This window comes from Siphateles boraxobius, unplaced genomic scaffold, assembly GCF_051911475.1.
Source record: "Siphateles boraxobius isolate OS27281-9 unplaced genomic scaffold, OSU_SipBor_1 41, whole genome shotgun sequence".
In the NCBI taxonomy this organism is placed as follows: domain Eukaryota; kingdom Metazoa; phylum Chordata; class Actinopteri; order Cypriniformes; family Leuciscidae; genus Siphateles; species Siphateles boraxobius.
The window spans coordinates 8,755,327-8,774,537 of record NW_027509042.1 but is presented as its reverse complement, the minus strand read 5'-3'; the positions used below and the strand labels follow the sequence as shown (position 1 = coordinate 8,774,537).

The 19,211-nt window shown below is 44.0% G+C and overlaps 1 protein-coding gene and 1 pseudogene across 3 annotated transcripts; both read right to left on the bottom strand.

The window, feature by feature from the left end:
- Positions 1 to 1,252: 1,252 nt before the first annotated feature.
- Positions 1,253 to 2,634, bottom strand: LOC143706321 (zona pellucida sperm-binding protein 3-like). 3 transcript variants are annotated; one of them, XM_077198120.1, is made up of 8 exons: positions 2,548 to 2,634; positions 2,354 to 2,471; positions 2,168 to 2,271; positions 1,920 to 2,097; positions 1,730 to 1,847; positions 1,574 to 1,656; positions 1,414 to 1,502; positions 1,253 to 1,342 (listed from the first exon to the last, which is right to left on the bottom strand). In XM_077198120.1, the coding sequence occupies exons 2-8, from the start codon at positions 2,464 to 2,466 to the stop codon at positions 1,275 to 1,277; spliced, it is 753 nt and encodes a 250-aa protein (XP_077054235.1). In that variant the 5' UTR covers positions 2,467 to 2,471; positions 2,548 to 2,634; the 3' UTR covers positions 1,253 to 1,274. The 3 variants fall into 3 exon arrangements, with proteins under 3 accessions (XP_077054235.1, XP_077054236.1, XP_077054237.1); XM_077198121.1 differs by having other exon boundaries at positions 1,730 to 1,788; positions 1,920 to 2,015; XM_077198122.1 differs by having other exon boundaries at positions 1,730 to 1,788; positions 1,920 to 1,943.
- On the bottom strand, positions 2,505 to 3,128 carry LOC143707144 (uncharacterized; annotated as a pseudogene).
- Positions 3,129 to 19,211: the final 16,083 nt, after the last annotated feature.

The window sequence follows — 19,211 nt, the reverse complement described above, 5'->3', positions numbered from 1 at the left end:
CACCAGTATGACATCAATCCAATACATGCTTTCTGTCAAGGATTCCAATGACATAAAACACTTGAGCCTGTGACAAATGGTTTAGGAGTAATGACCCATTATACTTTTGATCACTGTAGCACCACCATCTGGTCGATTGGGGTGAGCCTTGGCGACATAAGGATGAGACGTTAAACCGAGGTCCTGACTCTCTGTGGTCATTAAAAATCCTTTCCATTTCCTTCGGAAAAAGAGAGGGGTTAAACTCTGGCATCCTGGCCAAATTTGCCCCTTGGCCTCTGTACATCATGGCCTCCTTATCATCCCCATATTCTGATTGGCTTCATCACTGTCTCCTCTCCACCAGTAAGCTGGTGTGTGATGGGCATTCATGCACAATATGGCTGCTGACGCATCATCCAGGTGGATACTACACATTGGTGGTGATTGAGGAGATTACCCCTTCCATATGTAAAGCGATTTCAGTACCTAGAAAAGCGCTATATAAATGTAACGATGTACACGGGGCTTTCGCACCAGGTATTTCTAGGAACTAGCCACCAAGGTGATTCCCCAAGAAACTTTTTCCTGCTTGCATTCACACCGCCAGTAGGAACTAGTAGGAACTCTGAAGTGACGTAAGCTGCACTTGTGACCTTTAATTTGACAACACTGAGAACGCCAGAGCACACACTGCTCGCATTCTCCGTGTTCATTAGTTTACGATTTGTCTAACAGTACTGTCTCATATGTTATTAGATAGAACTTTGGATTACTGTCTACTTTTTAATGTATAAGTTATTGGCACATGTCATGTGGTTGATGTCCAGTGTTGCTAGCTGAGCAGAAATACATAATCATATTTCACTTGGTCCCCTCAGTTGCGGTGGATTTTTATCCTCAGTGTAAAGGTTAAGAAGCCCATCTATTGCTGTTTATGTTTGTAGACTTAGTTTCCTGAAGTAAATATATAGGCTATAATCTATGTGTGTTTACACAGCCTTTTTAAAAATGGCAGGTGCTGGTGTTTCGCATGCGTTCGGGCCAATCAGTGTACACAGTCACGGATAGTTCCTATAGTGCTGGTTTAGACCCTACTCTGAAGTAGGAGGTAAATTAGTTCCTAGAACTAAAATCATTGCTAGACCCACAGATGACTTAAACTGTCACCCCACATAGGCTTTTTGTGGCACATATCTGAACAAAAACCGTGTGAACTGGATAAATATAGGTTTGTATAGTATTTGTGCAAGACAAAAACAAATATACATTTATTAAAATCATGACATTTCCAGTTATTTTTGTCCATAGCCATATTCTTTAACATTGATGGGGCCGACAGATGCTCTTTCCCAGCGTAGATCTGAGGAACAAATGATTAGTGAGAACTAAAGCCATGTACGACAAGAACAATTTATCAGAGTTAGTCCAAACCTGTAAGCAGTTGATCACTTCCACTTCTGATGCTACAAGTTGTGTCATAGCAGGCACACACCTGGTCAGAAACATCTGCAGACACCCACCTGACAAAACAAACCCTCAATTAAGTTAACGCAACTAATACACCTGTACACTCATCTAGCAGGAAACATACCCATTAGCAGAGAATGAACAAGCTTTCCGTTCAGAACTTGGAGAGGATGCTGCAGCCACCTTCAAAATGCATGTGATGTAGACCTGCAGAGACAATTTTTTGTACACCATGGCAGCATATCATACAAAGAGTTGCACAACTACAAGACATACATACCAGCACACTGTCTGCTTGCTGGAACCTGAACGCCTCTAGCTGAAACCCTAGCTTTTCACCTTGAGTCCGGGGCATAAAGTCAGACATGGAGCATGTGAGCTTGGCATCAACCAGGCACCTGTGAACAGAACCCAGTTAGGAATCATACAACCCTTCTGGAAGCTGAGATACATGAGGCAGCACCTCTTACCCATTATTCTCAATGAAGGAGTATCTGGGGACAGAAGCAACATCAGGGACTGCAGTAGCCATGCAACGGTCCACAAACACACGGACGGGAACATGGCTGTACAAACGCACTGATGCTTCAAGATTTATCATGTCACCCAGGAAGTACTGGTTAGAAGGTCTCTCAAATCTCCAGTCATCTGCAAAGAAAAAAAAATATATAATAAAGGATTCACAAGCATAATACAAATCTGTTTGGGCTACACCAACCAGTCATGAGCTTCAGGGAGAAGACAAAGACTTCCTCTGCAATCTTAGTTGAGGCATATGGGATCCAAGTGGGCATTAAGGCATCACTGCTCACATTATGTGTTCTGTAGGAGTTAAACAAGCCGTCATCTCTTGCCCATACATGTCAGGATTAGAACATCCGGTGAGCCTAATTTGAATCCTCACCTTGGAAAATGACACTCCATACCAACCACCGCACTACTACTCCTGACAATAGGAACACCATATGAAGCCTCTTGTGGGATTGTAGATAATGTTGAACCTATAGACAAGCTCATCCTCAGTCACCTAAACAGAAAGGTAAATAGAAGAACAGTCACATGGACGGTTCAGAATACCTATGATCATTGTCACAACAGAACCTTACCATTGATGTGCTACATCCATGCAGTTCAGACTCAAAGATCAGCACTTGAGCAGAAGAATCCTCTCCAGTTGCAGTACAGCCTCCCAGTGTAAAACCAGAGGACAACAGTGGGTGCCCAGTCCCAAAGAAGTCTTTCATCACTTCCACATATACTGAATTCTCTCCACACTGAGCAGCTACACTGTTGGCAGGGACAGGATAAGGAAACTCAAAAGGAACGTCTGGCTGCTATGGTTCCTCTGGTAGACTTGGAAAGCTCCACGTCAGTTTCTCCACCCGAGCCTGCAACAGCTCTTTTAATTGAACACCCATAAGATCTTGAGAAGACTTTCCAAAGTCAGTCCTGACTGGTGTCTGCACAGGTAACTGAGCGGGAAACCTTTGTGGTGCAAATACAGTGTTACTGGGAACCAAAGACATCCTGGAATCAGCCGGTTGAGAAGCTTGAGCTAATGTTCTAGGCCTAAACTCACTTGGACTCCAATTATGTGCTGCTCTTGCTCTCCATTGAGCTTCAGAAAATCCAAATGCAAGAATAAAAACCAATCCAATTCCAACCTGCCAAAACCCCATTATTGCCAAGCTTGTTTCAATGACACATTAGGGTGCTACCATCCACATTTATGCAGATGTAAATCAGAATGGCTCCACCTCTATCGTGACAAGCATCATTTTTCTCTGCACCTGCCAGTTTACTCAATCAATATGTCACAGGTGAAAGTCATTGATTCTTTATTATGCAGAATAAAATAATTAACATATAAGGGCATGTTATAAGCTAAACCAAATGATTGCTTATCAAAATGAAAGGATCAATTCTCTGAAACGCAAACAACCTCAAGTCTTTTTGTGTCTTCCTTTTTTTTAAATTAATTCATAAACATGGCCTTCGCACACTAGAGTATCCAGAATAATAAAGTTTAGTATGTTTCAGGTTTAGATTAAAACATCAACAGCAATCTTTACAGGGGTCTGAAATGGAGAAATGTATTTCAGAACCAAAGGAATGCAGGAACATAATATTATTTTATTATAGATTCACTGATGTGTTTTCTCCCCATTACAACTGTTTCTGTTGATCAGAGTGTTTGTGGATACATTGTAGACTTCATTCTTTCTTGAACTATACTGTATGCTGGTCAGCACCGAAAGACTATAATCTGAACAATCTACTAAAACAATTTAATTTAAAATACAAAAGTTAAGCTCATTAGACATTAAGAGCTTTAAAAAAATGTTGGTGTTTGAAACATGACATAGCACACAATAAAACATGCTGGAGAATCTTAAAGAAAGTATATAGGCCTAGTTAAGTTCACAAATACTTTGTGAAGCAGCACAGTGATATCGGTCAATAGCGGTCCCTTTCCCCATAGCGATCATGGTCTCTCCCAACTTGTCTTAGGAGGAACAACTTGATGCTCCGTCCGATACGATAATCGATACGCTGGCGTCAAATAGCGATATTTTTATTAATAAAATAAGTCGCTCTAAATATATTTCCCTGCTCCCAGTGTCACTACTTCATGGGTCCTTAAGGTGGCGCTCAACACATGAACGTGAACGTGAAACGTGGACGATGATGGAAATCACGGGATGATGGAAATCAGTGCGAGTACAATATTAGATGCCCCAGCCATGTTTTAGTTCAAAGTCTGGACGCACTTTGGCTTTTACACCATTGATGGGACAAGCATGTTGTAAATAGACATTTTGACGCTCTTCACCGACCACTTACATATGTTGAGCGCGTGAACACAATAGCCAATCAGAGGTGTTTAACAATCCTATCAAAGTCACTCAAAATGCTAGGGGCAAATGCTGCGGTCGTCACATTTTTACATTTAAAAAAAAAAACAAGTCGGAACCTTTGACAACACTATTCGCAGGTTTATTTAGGAAACTGGTAAACACTGAGATGTTCCCAGGTTTAAATAAAAGAGGTTGGAAAATGTTTAAATGTACCAGGTTTATATAAAGCGAGTCAATAAGCAGTGAAATGAGTCAGTTTACACACAAAGAAAATTTTAAGCTTTTAAAAGTAGGTACACTTAAAATGTTACATTTAATTTACAGACTGAAACCTTTTGTGCTGTTTTCTAACAGTTGGACTTTAATAAAGAGAGAAAACCTGCACTTAACTTTTTCACTGGCATTTTTTTCATAGTTATTGGACAGATATTGTGATGTATCATTATATATAAATATCAGTCACGTGACCTCTTACCTCATCCGCTCTTTTTCCAGTTGACTGCCGCCATCTTGAGTACCTATCGAGTGCTGTCCAGTACTGTCTATGGTACTGACAATGTTAGCCAGGTCACACGAAAAAAAGCATTAACATATGAATGAGCAGAATATTTATTTTCTTTTAATTTTATTAGTTATTTTCGTGTGTTTTAAAACAGCCGATTAAAATAATTTTTGTTTGGAAGCTCACTTTTTTTCCCCGGATTTCGCACGCAGTTGGACTGGAGCTCGCGCTTTCTTTAATCGGCAGAACAAACGAGACCAGACGTGATTCAGATCTCTCCTGAGACATTTGAGTATTTGATTTATCCATTTGAGAAAAATTGATTAGAATTGAAGTTATTTTGGTCCAGAGATGATGTAGCGAAAGAGGAGAAGTGAAATTTTGATGTGAAAGAGACTGTTATTGATTTTATAATGTGTGACGCAGTTGCGGAGAAACAGCCTTGTTAACGCATAGCTTATTCACATATCAAAGATGTTGTTTATTGAAGAAACAGAGATCAATAATAAGAATAAATTTTTGCGAGAGGGATGAGCAAAGGATCGAATTGTAAGTCCTTCAGACATAAAAATATAATGTTCAATTTCATCGGGTCTTTGTGAGTTACACTTTTATTTCATCTGGTTGAAATGTTCATGAAATGCTCATATAAGTGAAATATAAATGACAGATCTGTTTAAGTTGTTTTATTAGTAATGTATTTTTCTTTACGACCACGTTTGGTGAACGAATGCTTGCACATATGTAAAACGCGATCGCCATTTTGATGCTGTGTTAAACAATTATATGTATATGTTATGGAGAAAACTAACAAGGATTTTTTTTGTGACCTTGCATTCAAGGTGAGGCTTTTTCTTCCCCCTGTTTTTTCTTTTTGTCTTTCCTGATTTTATTTCATCATCATTCTGTCGAGTGCTTGCTGTGAATCGTTGAGTCAAAGCTTCATTCAAATCGATGCTTTCCAGATTGGAGTTCCTGGATTCCTCGTTTTCGTTCTAAGTCTCATGTTCACGGAGGGAGTTGGGACTGGCGAGCCACACGGACCTAACAGCGAGTCGTGATTGTATGAAACCAACATTATCGTTGACGATTTGGATGGTAGGAAAAAAACGATCTATTACAATCAGAAATCTATTCCTCTTACAGAAAGATCGGAGGAATGATTATCAAGGATCAAGAGGACTTTGGCATCCAATGAGGACCTCATGTGGTGGTGGAAATGTTTAAGGAACTAAAGGAAATGGTCCTCCATCATCCACCCTGATTTATTGGCGGCTCCAATGCATCCAGGCGGGCCATTGTGATGAAATGCTCCTTGAAGTTAACCCGCGGGAATATGAACATGGGTGGAATCATGATCCCTAATGCATTGCCTGCACATGCAACTGTCACCAGTGTTCCTCTCTCTCCAGAGGTTACTGCCCCCACCTTTCTGTCTCATCCATATTCCAGATGTCCTTCCCTTCAAATTTGTTTTTGTCAAGCACATTGGCAAGATTGTTGTACAACAAGGATACATTGTGATGGTTGAAGCTTGTGTTCTGTGTGAGACTGCTTGAGGGCACCGTATAGACAGACTGGGCTGTCTTTTCATGAACCCCATAAACCAATCCCGGCCAGCCAGGGAGCACTCATTCCAGGTTTCAGGGTAGGAGCAATTGTGGTAGACAGCCAGTTGGAAGGCCAATTGACGAACCTGCGAAATGGATGGTTAATGAAAATGGAGGTAGAATGGTATTTCTCTTATCTTATTTCACTGTCTCAATATTCTTATATAATTCTCCCTACCAGCCCTCCCTTTAAGCCTACACTCTGCTTTAATACCTACCTCATGCTTAGGCCTACCTCTTTAGTGCTGAGACCATTGAAAAGATCAGCTGCTCTTTTTAGGTATTCTGCCAGACTATCTTCCTGTTGGACTGAGATGATTCTCCTTGGGGTCCAGTAACCTGTCCCCATCTCCTCTCCTTGACTTAGCCTCTCTCTCTTTTTAATAAAGCGGTAGAGGGTTGTGTGGCAAATTGAATACTATTTTGCCACAGACCTCACTGTCCTGCCGTCATTGCTCACTACAGCAGCAGCTAAGGACAGAATTGGTAGAGGGACACCCCTATCTGTTGTTTTTTTCCTGTCTCGTGGCATACTGAAAAAACAGTACAGAAAATGTAGTATACACTGCAGCCTAGATTGACTTTTAAAAATTTGCTGAAATACAAAGAGGTGACACCTGGCTATTGAAATATATTCTTTATCAAGCCACTGAATTGCCTTTTATATCAATTTTATCTAATTGTCATTATTATTGTCTTGAGGGACAGTTGCAACACCATGTGGGGACAGTTGCAAAAATGCGTTGCAACTGTCGAACCCCCTGGCAGACATCTTAAAACTAGCGATGCTAGCCTAACACATTAGCTTGAACACATTGTACCAAAGTCTGTTAAGAGCTAAGCAACTGCACATTCAAACGATAAGGATCAATAATCAAACCGTTTACACAGTGTAAACCCGTGCTGGATCAGGCCAATGAGGGTCTTCTGATCAGCGGGTGAAGGGCTCTGCGTGTTACAAGTCTTTCCTTTTTCGCAACATTCAAGGTTAAATTAAATAAAAAAAAATTATTATATATTGACTCGTTATTTCATCTGACTACATAAATGAAAAGAGTTTTAATGATATCTGGGTTTTAATGATATCTGGGTATCATTAAAAGTGAGCGAATGTTTGATTATTCTTTTTAAACTCTTCAATTATATAAGGTATAAGAATATTAATCTTCCATCTGCTCCTTTCTGATCATGGAAATGTAAAGGAATTTTCAAATGAATTGTATGTGATTGATATAAATAATGCATTTTCATGAAAAGAATAAAGAAAAGAATAGAATAGAATTATGTTTTACCCGTTCAGATTTGGAAGCTATGCTGCTCAGAGGTCCTCGCATCTTCTGCGGGTCTCACGTTCACAATCTTGCCAGTTTTGTCACCAAACAAAACTGGAGTTTTTTTACTAATCTCAGACGGTCGGATTCACCCTAACACAATCAAAGATACTCTTCTTTTTAGTCCCCTTGAATTCCATACACTTGAACTTAATTCATTCGTTTTACTTTAGTAGAGGTTTTGGCCCTATTATAGGCATGAGTTGACCAACTGTACTTCCCTTATAATAGTTTGGATTGGCCAAGCCCGTGTTTCCTCACGTACAATTATCTAAAGTAACATTAAATTAAGACGGAGGCAGAATAGACGTACCCAAATTTAGGTTGGTCAAGCAGCATGTTTGCTGCCCTAAACGGAAAAACCCGTCTCCGCAAAACAAGTACACTTGAACTAGTGCCAAAGTATTCCGTCGCTAATTCTGACGCAAACTTGCAGGAGCATACGAATCCAGTTAATCTACTTGGGAGAACAAATTTAGAGTCAGTCAGAATAAAATCAAACGTTTACAACTTATTGACCAGGTAATGAAGCAATAATTCAAAATCCAATTCATGAGAATGAATCATTAGATTTGGTCCCCTAGCGCAGTGGTTCCCAAACCTGTCCTGGCGACCCACCAACACTGCACGTTTTCTCTGTCTCCCTAATCAAACACACCTTATTCAACTCATCAGCTCATTAACCCATGTGATTATGAGCGATGAGTTGAATCAGGTGTGTTTGATTAGGGAGACAGAGAAAACGTGCAGTGTTGGTGGGTCGACGGGACAGGTTTTGGAACCACTGCCCTAGTGAGGGGCTCACAACTGTGAGATCAGAATGGAGGATCTGGGGGAGGGAACACCTTTGAGGGACACATCACTTTTTTCATATTTTGTAACTTCTTTCAGCTTTTCATTATGGTTGGGAGAATGAGACCATTTTACCAGGCGCACTGAGACACTTTAAAAATAATACCAAACATGTATAGTTACTTTTTTGTACACATTTAGCATTTCATGGGTTTTCAGTGAATTTCAGGTGAGGAGGAGAAAGGGGAGATTGTCAAAGCGAGGTGTGAGTTGCACTGTGTTCTACGTCTCGGATGTTGTGATTACATCATGATGCAAGGGAGGGTTCAAATGTTAATTCTCAGGAGAGCCTTTTGCTTCCTCGAGGGGTAGCCCAGACTTTCTGGCACCCACCTTACAACAGTATGACAAAAAATCTAGTTGTAAAAAAAGTTACTTTTTTTACCTTGAATTTCAGTTCTCCCATAAGGAAGTTTAACATGTGTCTGTTAACTTCTAGAAAGAAGGAGGGGCATACTGAGCATGTGCAGTAGGAGTGTCATGACTCCAGCTCATTCCTGTTTGGAGAAATCAGCAATGTTGTGTGACGGCCATGCATAGTTGGGTGTTTTGCTGTGTGGTGTTGGGCAGTTCACTGTTTCCCTTTTGTCTTTGAAGGTATCAGCACCAGATTGGGAGCACCTGCGCTAGATGCTGTGGGAAGATAAATACTCCGGCCCTTTGAATCTCTCGCTCTCTCTGATCTGATCTCACTCCTCCCAGCAGCGCATCTTTGTTTTGTTGTTGGATTATATTATGTTCTGTTACCTTTATTTTTCAACACTCAAACTTTTCAACAGTCACTCATCCACATTTACACCACTGATGTCACTGACCAACACGCGCTACTTGCTGTTATTACAATAAATGTTTACTTTTGGCAATTTTTCGCGTCCTCTTTGAATTTGTCATGGCCTTTGAGCCGGGTTATGACAGTTGCAACTGCCACAAGTTGCAACTGTCCCCACTCTCCCCTACATTGCACATCACCACATTTTTCAGTGATTCTCAAACGGCTCAACGGATTAATCCGTTTATCTAAATCCCTCCTTTCCGCGAGCTACTCTCTGATTGGCCAGACAGCTCAGTCTGTTGGTATTGGTGTGTCGGAAGCTAAACGGCCATTACCATAACTGAACTGCAGCTCCTTCCAGAGGCTTTCTAAAGCTCAACGATTATACACTTTGTAAAGACTGTAATGATTACGTCGATTTGTACCATATCAATCCGAGCGTGACACCGATGATGAAACATTGGAAGAATTAAAGTTAGTTATTCAACCCGAACCTCCATCGCAAGGACGACTCTAGTAGGACGTTTCTCAGTGATACACTACTCTGTTTGAGGTACATTAATGAGATGTTGCAGCTGTAATTCCTCACCATCAGCATTAACAAGAGTATGTCTATCCACAAACCGATGTGTGTGTATATTTCTAATTTCATTGCGTTGCACATGTGGGAACTGTATCAATAACAGCACATAGCCGAGCACTAACGTGAATGACGGATGTAACAAACATTTGTAACATTTGCTCCATCCTTTATCTTTACACAAAGTAGTAAGAACGACAGACAACCTGCATTAATAGACACAGTTTTAGGTAATAGTGGCCCACAGTTGCTTAACAGAAGTTTTTGCCGGAGAGTGGGTTAGCCGGAAAGTTGCACAATAGCCTATAAAACACAAAACTACGTATTTTGAACACCCAGTAGAAAATATATACATCAATAATTATTCATACAGGTTGTGATTCTGAGGAGCAAGCTGGTCCAAATAAACTGGGTACTGATCTATCTTTCAAGAGTACGTGTTTTGTGAATCCCGCGTTGAACTCGTTTACTGAGCAGTAGTCAGTAAAATTACGTTGTTGGCTGGTCAAGTTGTTCACGGGCAGACAACATAGGCTGGCATTATGCAAATGTATTTTCTAGTGAAGTAGAACCGTCACCAGTGAAATTTGAATTACAAACTATTGGTGGTGGTTCAGAATAAATTATTTATTTTGGGAGACAATAACTTTATTAATTGTGCACTTTCTGTAATGAGACTTTACCACTTTGTAGAACGTTACAACGATACATTCACAAACAGATATACACTGCATGAAAGGGAATATTCGAAAAACCATAACAGGGTTGTCCAAATCAGTCATGACATGCAATGTGACTGTCGTAAAATGTAGGCTACTGCGAGACATGCTTTATTTTTTAAAAAGAGTTATTAAAAGCGCATTAAACTGCAAAAGAGACTGATCTCCATGTGCTTTCTGTGTGCGCTGCGAGACAAAGCGGAACACGGACGAGCAAAGTATAATTGGGTTCTCTTACGAGAGGTTCTCTCGTATTGCATAAGTTGCTTACGCTACGGGTAAAGTCTGTGAGTGTTCACCGCTGCGACATCAAAATGCTTTTTATCAAAATGCCTCGCCTTTCCTGTGGCTCGTGCTGAGCCCCGCTCAGCGCCGGAGACCGCCATGTGATTTGCGCTCTCTGCCTGGGCCCAGACCACGCAGCCCTCGCCCTGGATTCGGGAGGCTGTGTGCACTGTGAAGTGCTTCCGCTGTCGACCCTGTGGGCTCGACTCGAGGCCTTCACGAAGGACGCTGTCACTCCGCCCTCTGGAACGCGCAGGAAGAAGCGTCGTTCACAGAGGATACCGGAGCCTGAGGTCCCACTGAAGTGCTTGCCGAATTGCATCCCGCCAGCCTCCCTCTCTCCTTCTCCGCCCCTCCCGGATGCGCATCTGCCGGCTTCGGCCCTCACTGCCGTCGCCTCAGGGGACGAATCGATGCTGAAGGAATCGACCCAGGTGACAGCTGTTCCATCCTGGCATCGGACAGCGAGGAGTGGTCGAGTTCTCATCACTCAGCCGCCTCCACGATCCAGGAATCCAGCAGGACTTGGGCTGGCGTGGACGCTGAACTCATGCGCCTCCTGTCTAAGGCTGTCAACCAAGTCGGCCTGGATTGGTCACCGCCTAAGGAGACCGCGCACAATAGGCTCGACTGCTGTTTCGTCCACAGCCGCCCCCCATCCCCAGTTTCCAGATCTGCGCCATTTCTGCCAGAGCTTCACGCTGAGCTTTCTAAATCGTGGAATGCACCATTCTCCGCAAGGCTCCACTCACATGTCTCCTCGATGCTCTCCCAAGTGGACGGTGCCGCCGAGAAGGGGTACAAAGCTATCCCCCCAGTGGAGGAGGCAGTCGCAGCGCACCTTTGCCCGCCATCTGTAAGATGGCGCTCAAAGTCTGCCCTCCCCTCCAAAGCCTGCAGGACCACCTCAGCCCTTGTCGGCCGCACGTTTTCAGCAGCCGGACAAACTGCTTCCGCCCTGCACTCGATGGCTGTGCTGCAGATCCTTCAAGCTGATCTCCTCCGTCAATGGGACGAGAAAAGCAAGGACCCAGCCGCCATCACGGATTTAAGGAGCGCGACGGACCTTTCCCTTCGTGCTACGAAATCTGCAGCTCAGGCGATCGGGAGATGCATGGCTTCGCTCACCGTCACAGAGAGGCACCTCTGGTTGACGCTTGGGGACATGAGGGAATCTGAGCGCTCCGCATTTCTCGACACGCCGCTCTCCCCTACTGGTCTCTTCGGCCCAGCGGTAAACGGGATCGTCGACCGCTTTTCCGAAGTGCAGAAGACCTCACAGGCCATGAACCTCTTCCTGCTTCGGCGCTCTAGCTCTGCTGCAAGTCGCCCACGTGAGCCGCCTGCACGAAACGCTAGCCAGCACCCAGCTCAGCCCCAGCCTTCGCAGCAACGACAGGCCAGCCGTCCTAGATCGTGCTCGTCCAGCCGCCACAGGCCGCCTTCCCCTCGGGGACCCCGGCCCAAGATTGCGCTGAAGCCCGAGCACGCAAAGTCCTCCTATCAACAGCAGAGAGGAAAAGACGGCTGGGTCTCGCCGCGGCCGGACCACCGTCAAAATGTCTCGTCCTGTCAGTCCCCTCAGAGAAGGCTACTGGAGATGTACATTTAGCAGCCAACGATTCGGCAACACAGCCCACTCGCCTGCACACAACCGCCGTTTTTATGGCGACCCAGGGGAATCTCAAAAAGAGTATAATTTATGGTCATCCGGCTCACGCCGTTGGTGTTTTAAGTGTGCTAGATGTAGAGAATGTGCCCACAAATCTGTGCTCACACCTACTCGCCACCCGCTCTGTTACACGGCCACAACAGCCTCACATCGGCCAAGTTATGAACGTAAGTCACGTGCCCGCTCACGAGCGCTCACGCTTACTGACAAACACTTCGCCCCAGGCTCTGCTCGCGTGCAATATTATCACAAAACGTTCCCCATTCAAAATATTCGGGATGCGCGCACGCCCCACACACCTCCGGTTCAGTTTCCCGAGCCCACGAAGTGCGGTGATCGGAACCCGGAGTCCATTCTACCCCTAGCTGTACATGTAAAAGCATGGGAGGCTATTCCAGGGGTGTCAGAATGGGTGCTGAGAATAATAAAACAGGGCTATTCGCTTCAGTTCGATCGCCGTCCCCCTCGCTTTCGAGCACGGACCGAGACGAAAGTGAAAGCGGATGTTACGCAGATGTAGCCGTCTACTCTGCGCAGAAATAGCCAAACTGCTGTGCAAAGGGGCCGTAGAACCAGTACATCCTTCTCTGAGCGAGTCAGGCTTTTACAGCCGCTATTTTCTCGTACCCAAGAAGGATGGAGCTCTAAGACCTATCTTAGATCTGAGATATTTGAACAAAGCTCTCATGAGAAGGCCGTTCAAAATGCTCACGACCAGAATTCTCGCGCAAGTTCGCCCGAGGGACTGGGTTATCTCTCTCGATCTGAAAGATGCATACTTTCAGATTCTGATAGTCCCCCGCCACAGGCCATTCTTGAGATTCGTCAGAGTGCCTCAGAGCTGCGTTTCGGCTCTGCAGCCCTGGTTAGCGGCCGACTGGTACCAGCAGGGGGTGACAATGGGAGCTGTCTCACACCGAAAGGTCATCTCGACGGACGCCTCCAACTTAGGATGGGGCGACCTCTTCGAGTCCAGACCGGTCTTTGGCCTGTGGTCAGACCAAGAGAGACGCTTCCACATAAACTGTCTGGAGATGATTGTGGTCGAGAACGTGCTCAAGCGCTTCCTCCCGTTCATACGGGACCACCATGTGCTAGTCCGCTCGGACAACATGTCTGTGGTTTCTTACATAAACCGTCAGGGCGGTTTCAGATCCAGGAGTTTCTGCTATCTGACAGAACGCCTTCTCGTATGGTCTCAGCACCTCCTGCGCTCGCTGAGAGCTGCGCATGTGCCGGGCCACCTGAACGACGGCCCAGACAAACTGTCCAGGAAATACGTTCCCCCAGGGAAATGGTCCCTGCACCCCCCAAACAGTCCAGTTACTGTGGCGCCTTTTCGGCAAAGCGGAAGTCGACCTGTTTGCATCAAAAGACAACGCTCATTGCCCGATGTTCTTTTCAAAGAACGAGGATGCGCTGGCCCAAATCTGGTCCAGCCTCCCACTTTATGCTTTCCCTCCGGTCTCTCTGTTACCACAGGTAATCAAGAGGATCAGGGAAACGTGCCACTCGGTGCTCCTCAGAGCCCCGCGATGGGAGAATCAAATCTGGTTCCCGGAGCTGATGCGGTTGTCACACACAGCCCCTTGGCCGATTCTGGTGAGTAGAGATCTCCTCTCTCAAGCCCGCGGCTCAATCTGGCATCCCCATCCAGAGCACTGGTCTCTGCACGCATGGTTGATCAACGGATACCCGTTGTCCTGCCAGAAGGAGTGATGAACACGATTACGCAATCTAGAGAATCAGAATCAGAATCAGAAAGAGCTTTATTGCCAAGTGTGCTTGCACACACAAGGAATTTGTTTTGGTACTGAGGCTTCCAGTGGACATATACAAATACAAATACAACATGAAACATAATACTACAAATTATAAGAATAAAAAAAATAAAAATAAAAATATATGAGAATAAAACTATCACAGTTGGGTTTAGTCAGAATAGACATTTTCAGATTTACAGATTATGAACCTATTTACAGTGTTTTGAATATTATAAATAAATAAATCTACATATAAGTATCACCTGAGTTGTAGGATATTGCACTAAACAGTGGGAGTATTGCACTTACAGGCATATGCCTTGGGAGGAGTGTTAACTGTTCAGGAGGGAAATGGCTTGTGGGAAGAAACTGTTCCTGTGCCGAGATGTTCTTGTGGCCAGTGATCTGAGTCTCCATCTTGACGGTAACAGTTCAAACAGGTGGTGTCCAGGGTGAGTGGAGTCTGTGATGATTTTACCTGCTCTCTTCCTCACTCTGGAAGAGTACAGGTCCTGGAGGTTTGGCAGGGGGGCACCAATGATCCTCTCCGCAGTCCGGACTGTCCGTTGTAGTCTCCTGATGTCTGATTTGGTAGCTGAACCAAACCAGACAGTGATGGAAGCGCACAAGACAGACTCAATGACGGCTGAGTAGAACTGAATCAGCAGATCCTGTGGCAGGTTGAACTTCCTCAGCTGGCGAAGGAAGTACAGTCTCTGCTGGGCCTTTTTCACAGTGGAGTCAATGTGATTGTCCCACTTCAGGTCCTGAGAGATGATAGTGCCCAGGAACCTGAATGACTCCACTGCTTCCACTGTGCTGTTCATGATGGTGAGTGGGGGGAGTGCTGGGCTGTTCCTCCTGAAGTCCACGATCATCTCCACTGTTTTGAGCGTGTTCAGCTCAAGGTTGTTATAACTGCACCAGGCAGCCAGCTGTTCAACCTCCAGTCTGTAAGCAGACTCGTCACCGTTTTGGATGAGACCGATGACAGTGGTGTCGTCTGCAAATTTCAGGAGCTTGACAGTGGGGTCTTTAGAAGTGCAGTCAATAGTGTACAGGGAGAAGAGCAGTGGGGAGAGAACGCACCCTTGGGGGGCGCCAGTGCTGGTGGTGAGAGTCCTGGATGTGTGTTTCCCCAGTCTCACTCGCTGCTGCCGGTCCGTCAGGAAGCTGGTGATCCACTGACAGATCGAGGATGGTATGGAGAGCTGGGTCAGTTTGGCTGTGAGAAGACCAGGCATGATGGTATTGAAGGCCGAGCTCCCTCTACGAGGCGGCTCTACGCGTCTAAATTGTCGGTGTTCTCCAAATGGTGTGCTGATAGAGATCTAGACCACAAACGTGTAGGGTCCCGTGGTTGCTTGGCTTCCTTCAAGAGCTGTTGGATAAGGGCAGGTCCCCATCCACGCTTAAAGTATATGTGGCGGCCGTTGCAGCGTTCAGTGAGTCGACGCGCGGTCAGTCAATAGGAAGAAACGAGCTTGTCATCTGCTTCCTTAGCGGAGCCAGAAGGATGAATCCCCCGCGACCCCCGTCGGTTCCCATGTGGGATCTTTCCTTGGTCCTAGAGGCCCTGGAAGCTTTCCCCTTTGAACCGATAGACTCCGTGGAACTAAAGTACCTCTCGCTCAAAACCGTTCTTCTGACAGCTCTGTCATCAGTCAAACGTGTGGGGGATTTACACGCGCTATCTGTTAGCGCTGCGTGTCTCGAGTTCGGACTAAATGACTCAAGTCATCCTTAAACCAAGGCATGGCTATGTCCCTAAAGTGTTGGGAACTTCTTTCAGAGCGCAGGTAATTTCTCTATCGGTCTCTATCATCCGATAGTGAGAGCGATGTTAATCTCCTTTGCCCCTGTCAGGGCACTGAGGGCTTACATTACGCGCTCCGCTCCTTTCAGGTGCTCAGAACAGCTCTTTGTCTCGTTTGGTGGGCGCACCAAGGGTCTCGCCGCCTCGAAACAGAGCCTGTCCAGATGGATAGTGGAAGCTATCGCATCTGCTTATGTGTCTAAAGTTCTGCAATGACCCTTGGGCATTAGGGCTCATTCCACCAGAGGCGTGACCTCGTCGTGGGCTTGGTCCAGCGGGATTTCCGTTCAGGACATTTGTGAGGCAGCAGGCTGGGCCTCTCCGTCCACATTTGTTAGGTTTTATAACCTGGAAGTTCCCGCCCTGCAAGCTAGACTTCTGTCAGTATGAGTGGTGTGTATGTCCTGCCCAGATCTTATCATGCGCAGACTACTCATGCGACCTTAGCTCTCCTGGTTGATCTGCACTGTATGGTGAATATTTATATAGACCGGCAACGCCGCTCTGTATGCCCTATATGTGCTTATAAACATGTGCTGGCCCGCATTTCTGGCCACCTGATTCCCACTTATCTATGTTCCCCGCGAATCCCTGGGACTCATGAAGTGGATGCTTGGCGCGCACGGCGTTGACAATGGGTTCCCGTAGCGTAAGTAACTTACGCAATACGAGAGAACCTCTCGTAAGAGAACGTACTCGGTTTCATACGTAACCTCGGTTCTCTCTGGAAAAGGAAACGAGTATTGCTTAACCCGACTGTGCAGGCGCCACGAGGGATTTTCGCTTCAGCCGATGAAAACCAATGACACAGCCTCCGAGCCTGACTTTTATACGCTAAACCACCCCCATTTTGGCGGGTTGTGACGCGTAGAGGGCGCGACGTCACGCGCGAGGCTCGGTGGTAGGCTGCAGCAGTTGCCGCAGGGCAGCCAATGAGGGCGCAAGATAGCATGCTCTAGGTCTGCTGGCTGATGCACTGCGTTGACAATAAATGGAAAATTAAGGATAATTTTTGGCCTCAATATCTCGAGAAAAGATGACTTTACCCGTAGCGTAAGCAACTTACGCAATACTCCTTCCCTCTTCTAGAGAGAACCGAGGTTACGTATTTAACCGAGTACTGTTTCAGGCGTGCCATTAAACGGTCAAATACACAAATGTCCGTCTTGGCGAGTATTTACAAGACAGTCAGTTATGTCTTTGTGAATTCAGTTGGGAAATAAATCGGATACATGTCATTATTAGATCCATGGATTCAGTCTTAAAGACTATTTACAAGACAGTCAGTTATGTCTTCGTGAATTCAGTTGGGAAATAAATCGGATACATGTCATTATTAGATCTATGCATTCAGTCTTAAAGACTAGTACAGTTTAAACTCAGGATTTAATGACTATTTTGACAACTGATTGTTTAATGCAATATTGTGTTTTAAACTGTGCAAATAGATAAGTCTATAGGCTTGTTCCAGTCTGGTTATTCTCGATAGTACATCTCAAAGTACTTTTCTATCCCTTCAAAGTCATTTAAAGTCAGTAACAATTGCATGTTCTTACTTTTTACAGTGTGCAATGTTATCAGATATGATCGTTTGCACTTGCATTGAACTGACATGATTTTTAAATCTCAGTCTTTATGAAAACCACAAGGGAAGATAATTTGGAAAAGCCTGTCTAAACGCATTTCAGTGTGTGTATATGTAAACTGATATAGTATTTATATTATCACAGAAGACAGCTTTAATAATTGAGTGTTGGGTCAGTAAATGTAATTATTTCAGCAGAGTTAAAAGCAACAACAGCTGTATTCTGAGTAAAACACTTTCAACAACATTTCAGTGATTCAATACTTCCAAAGGGAATGACTTGTTTTGGACAGTTTGAACACATTCCTAAATGTTGTGCTAATTGTAATTGCTGCAACAAAAAGAAAAGAAAAAATCTGGCAAATGCGTCTTTCAAACCCATTGAGTAAAGATATAGCCTTATTTACCTCCAGTGTTTCAAGTTTAATACCAAAGCTAACTCTAAGTAAAAAGAACAAACAAAGGGTTAAAAGCAAAGCTGATATTTTGTCTATCTATGTTTTTTTTCTTATCCAAATGGTAGCCTATATTGTTGTTTTAGGCATAAGTTAGATTTAAAACAATCTAATTTCTTTGAAACTCAAGATACAGGCTAGAGCTGCACAATTCTGGATAAATTGAAAAAAAGTTTTTTTTTGTTTTTTTTTAATAGGGATTACAATGCACAATTCTGAATAAACAATTAAACAAAATAACATGTAATTTTGTCAGGTCCAGACACTATGTCAATTGCTACAGTCTAAAAATATTTAATTAAAATAAATTATTAAAAAAATCGGTTAGGATGAAAGATTGAATAACTTTGCTTGTTTCATTAGTAAATTAATCAGAATTTTTGAACGAATCTTTTGAATAAATGATTCAATGATAAATATATTTTTTAACTACTCGTGTAACGAAATTGATACAATCTTTATTTGAAGCGTCAAGTTTCTTTCGAAAACTTTCTTTCTTTACTCTATTTTGATCGCTACTGTAGACATCAGTTTTTATATCCAAACTAAACGTTTTTACCAGTACTTCTGTGATAATTTGAATAATTGTAACACCGAAACAATGATAGGCTACTGTGCGGTTGAAATTGCCTACTGTTTGTGAAGCTGTTGATAACTGCTCTCTCTGGCTCAGCGGAAATGTCATGTAGCACAGATCTGAATGTTCGCTGTGATCTTGCTTGTCAAAAGCTTAATTGACATAGAGGAATCATTGTCATTTAGGAATAAGATCGCGTGGATGTTTGAATCGAGATCAGCTCTATTGCAGACATTATGTAGGACGTGCAAATATTACTACACTAGTAACCATCAATATGGAGAAACATTTTATTGAACAAACCACAGGAAACACTTTCTCACATTTTCATCCTACAGAAGGTCTAAAAGCACAGCAGACATGATCCATGAGTCACACAGAGAAA

Coding starts and splice junctions, on each gene's coding strand:
- LOC143706321 (XM_077198120.1), bottom strand. CDS start 2,466: ATGAGCTTGTCTATAGGTTCAACATTATCTACAATCCCACAAGAGGCT. Junction 2,272..2,353: donor ATGGAGTGTCATTTTCCAAG/GTGAGGATTCAA, acceptor TAACTCCTACAG/AACACATAATGTGAGCAGTG. Junction 2,098..2,167: donor CTCCCTGAAGCTCATGACTG/GTTGGTGTAGCC, acceptor TTTTCTTTGCAG/ATGACTGGAGATTTGAGAGA.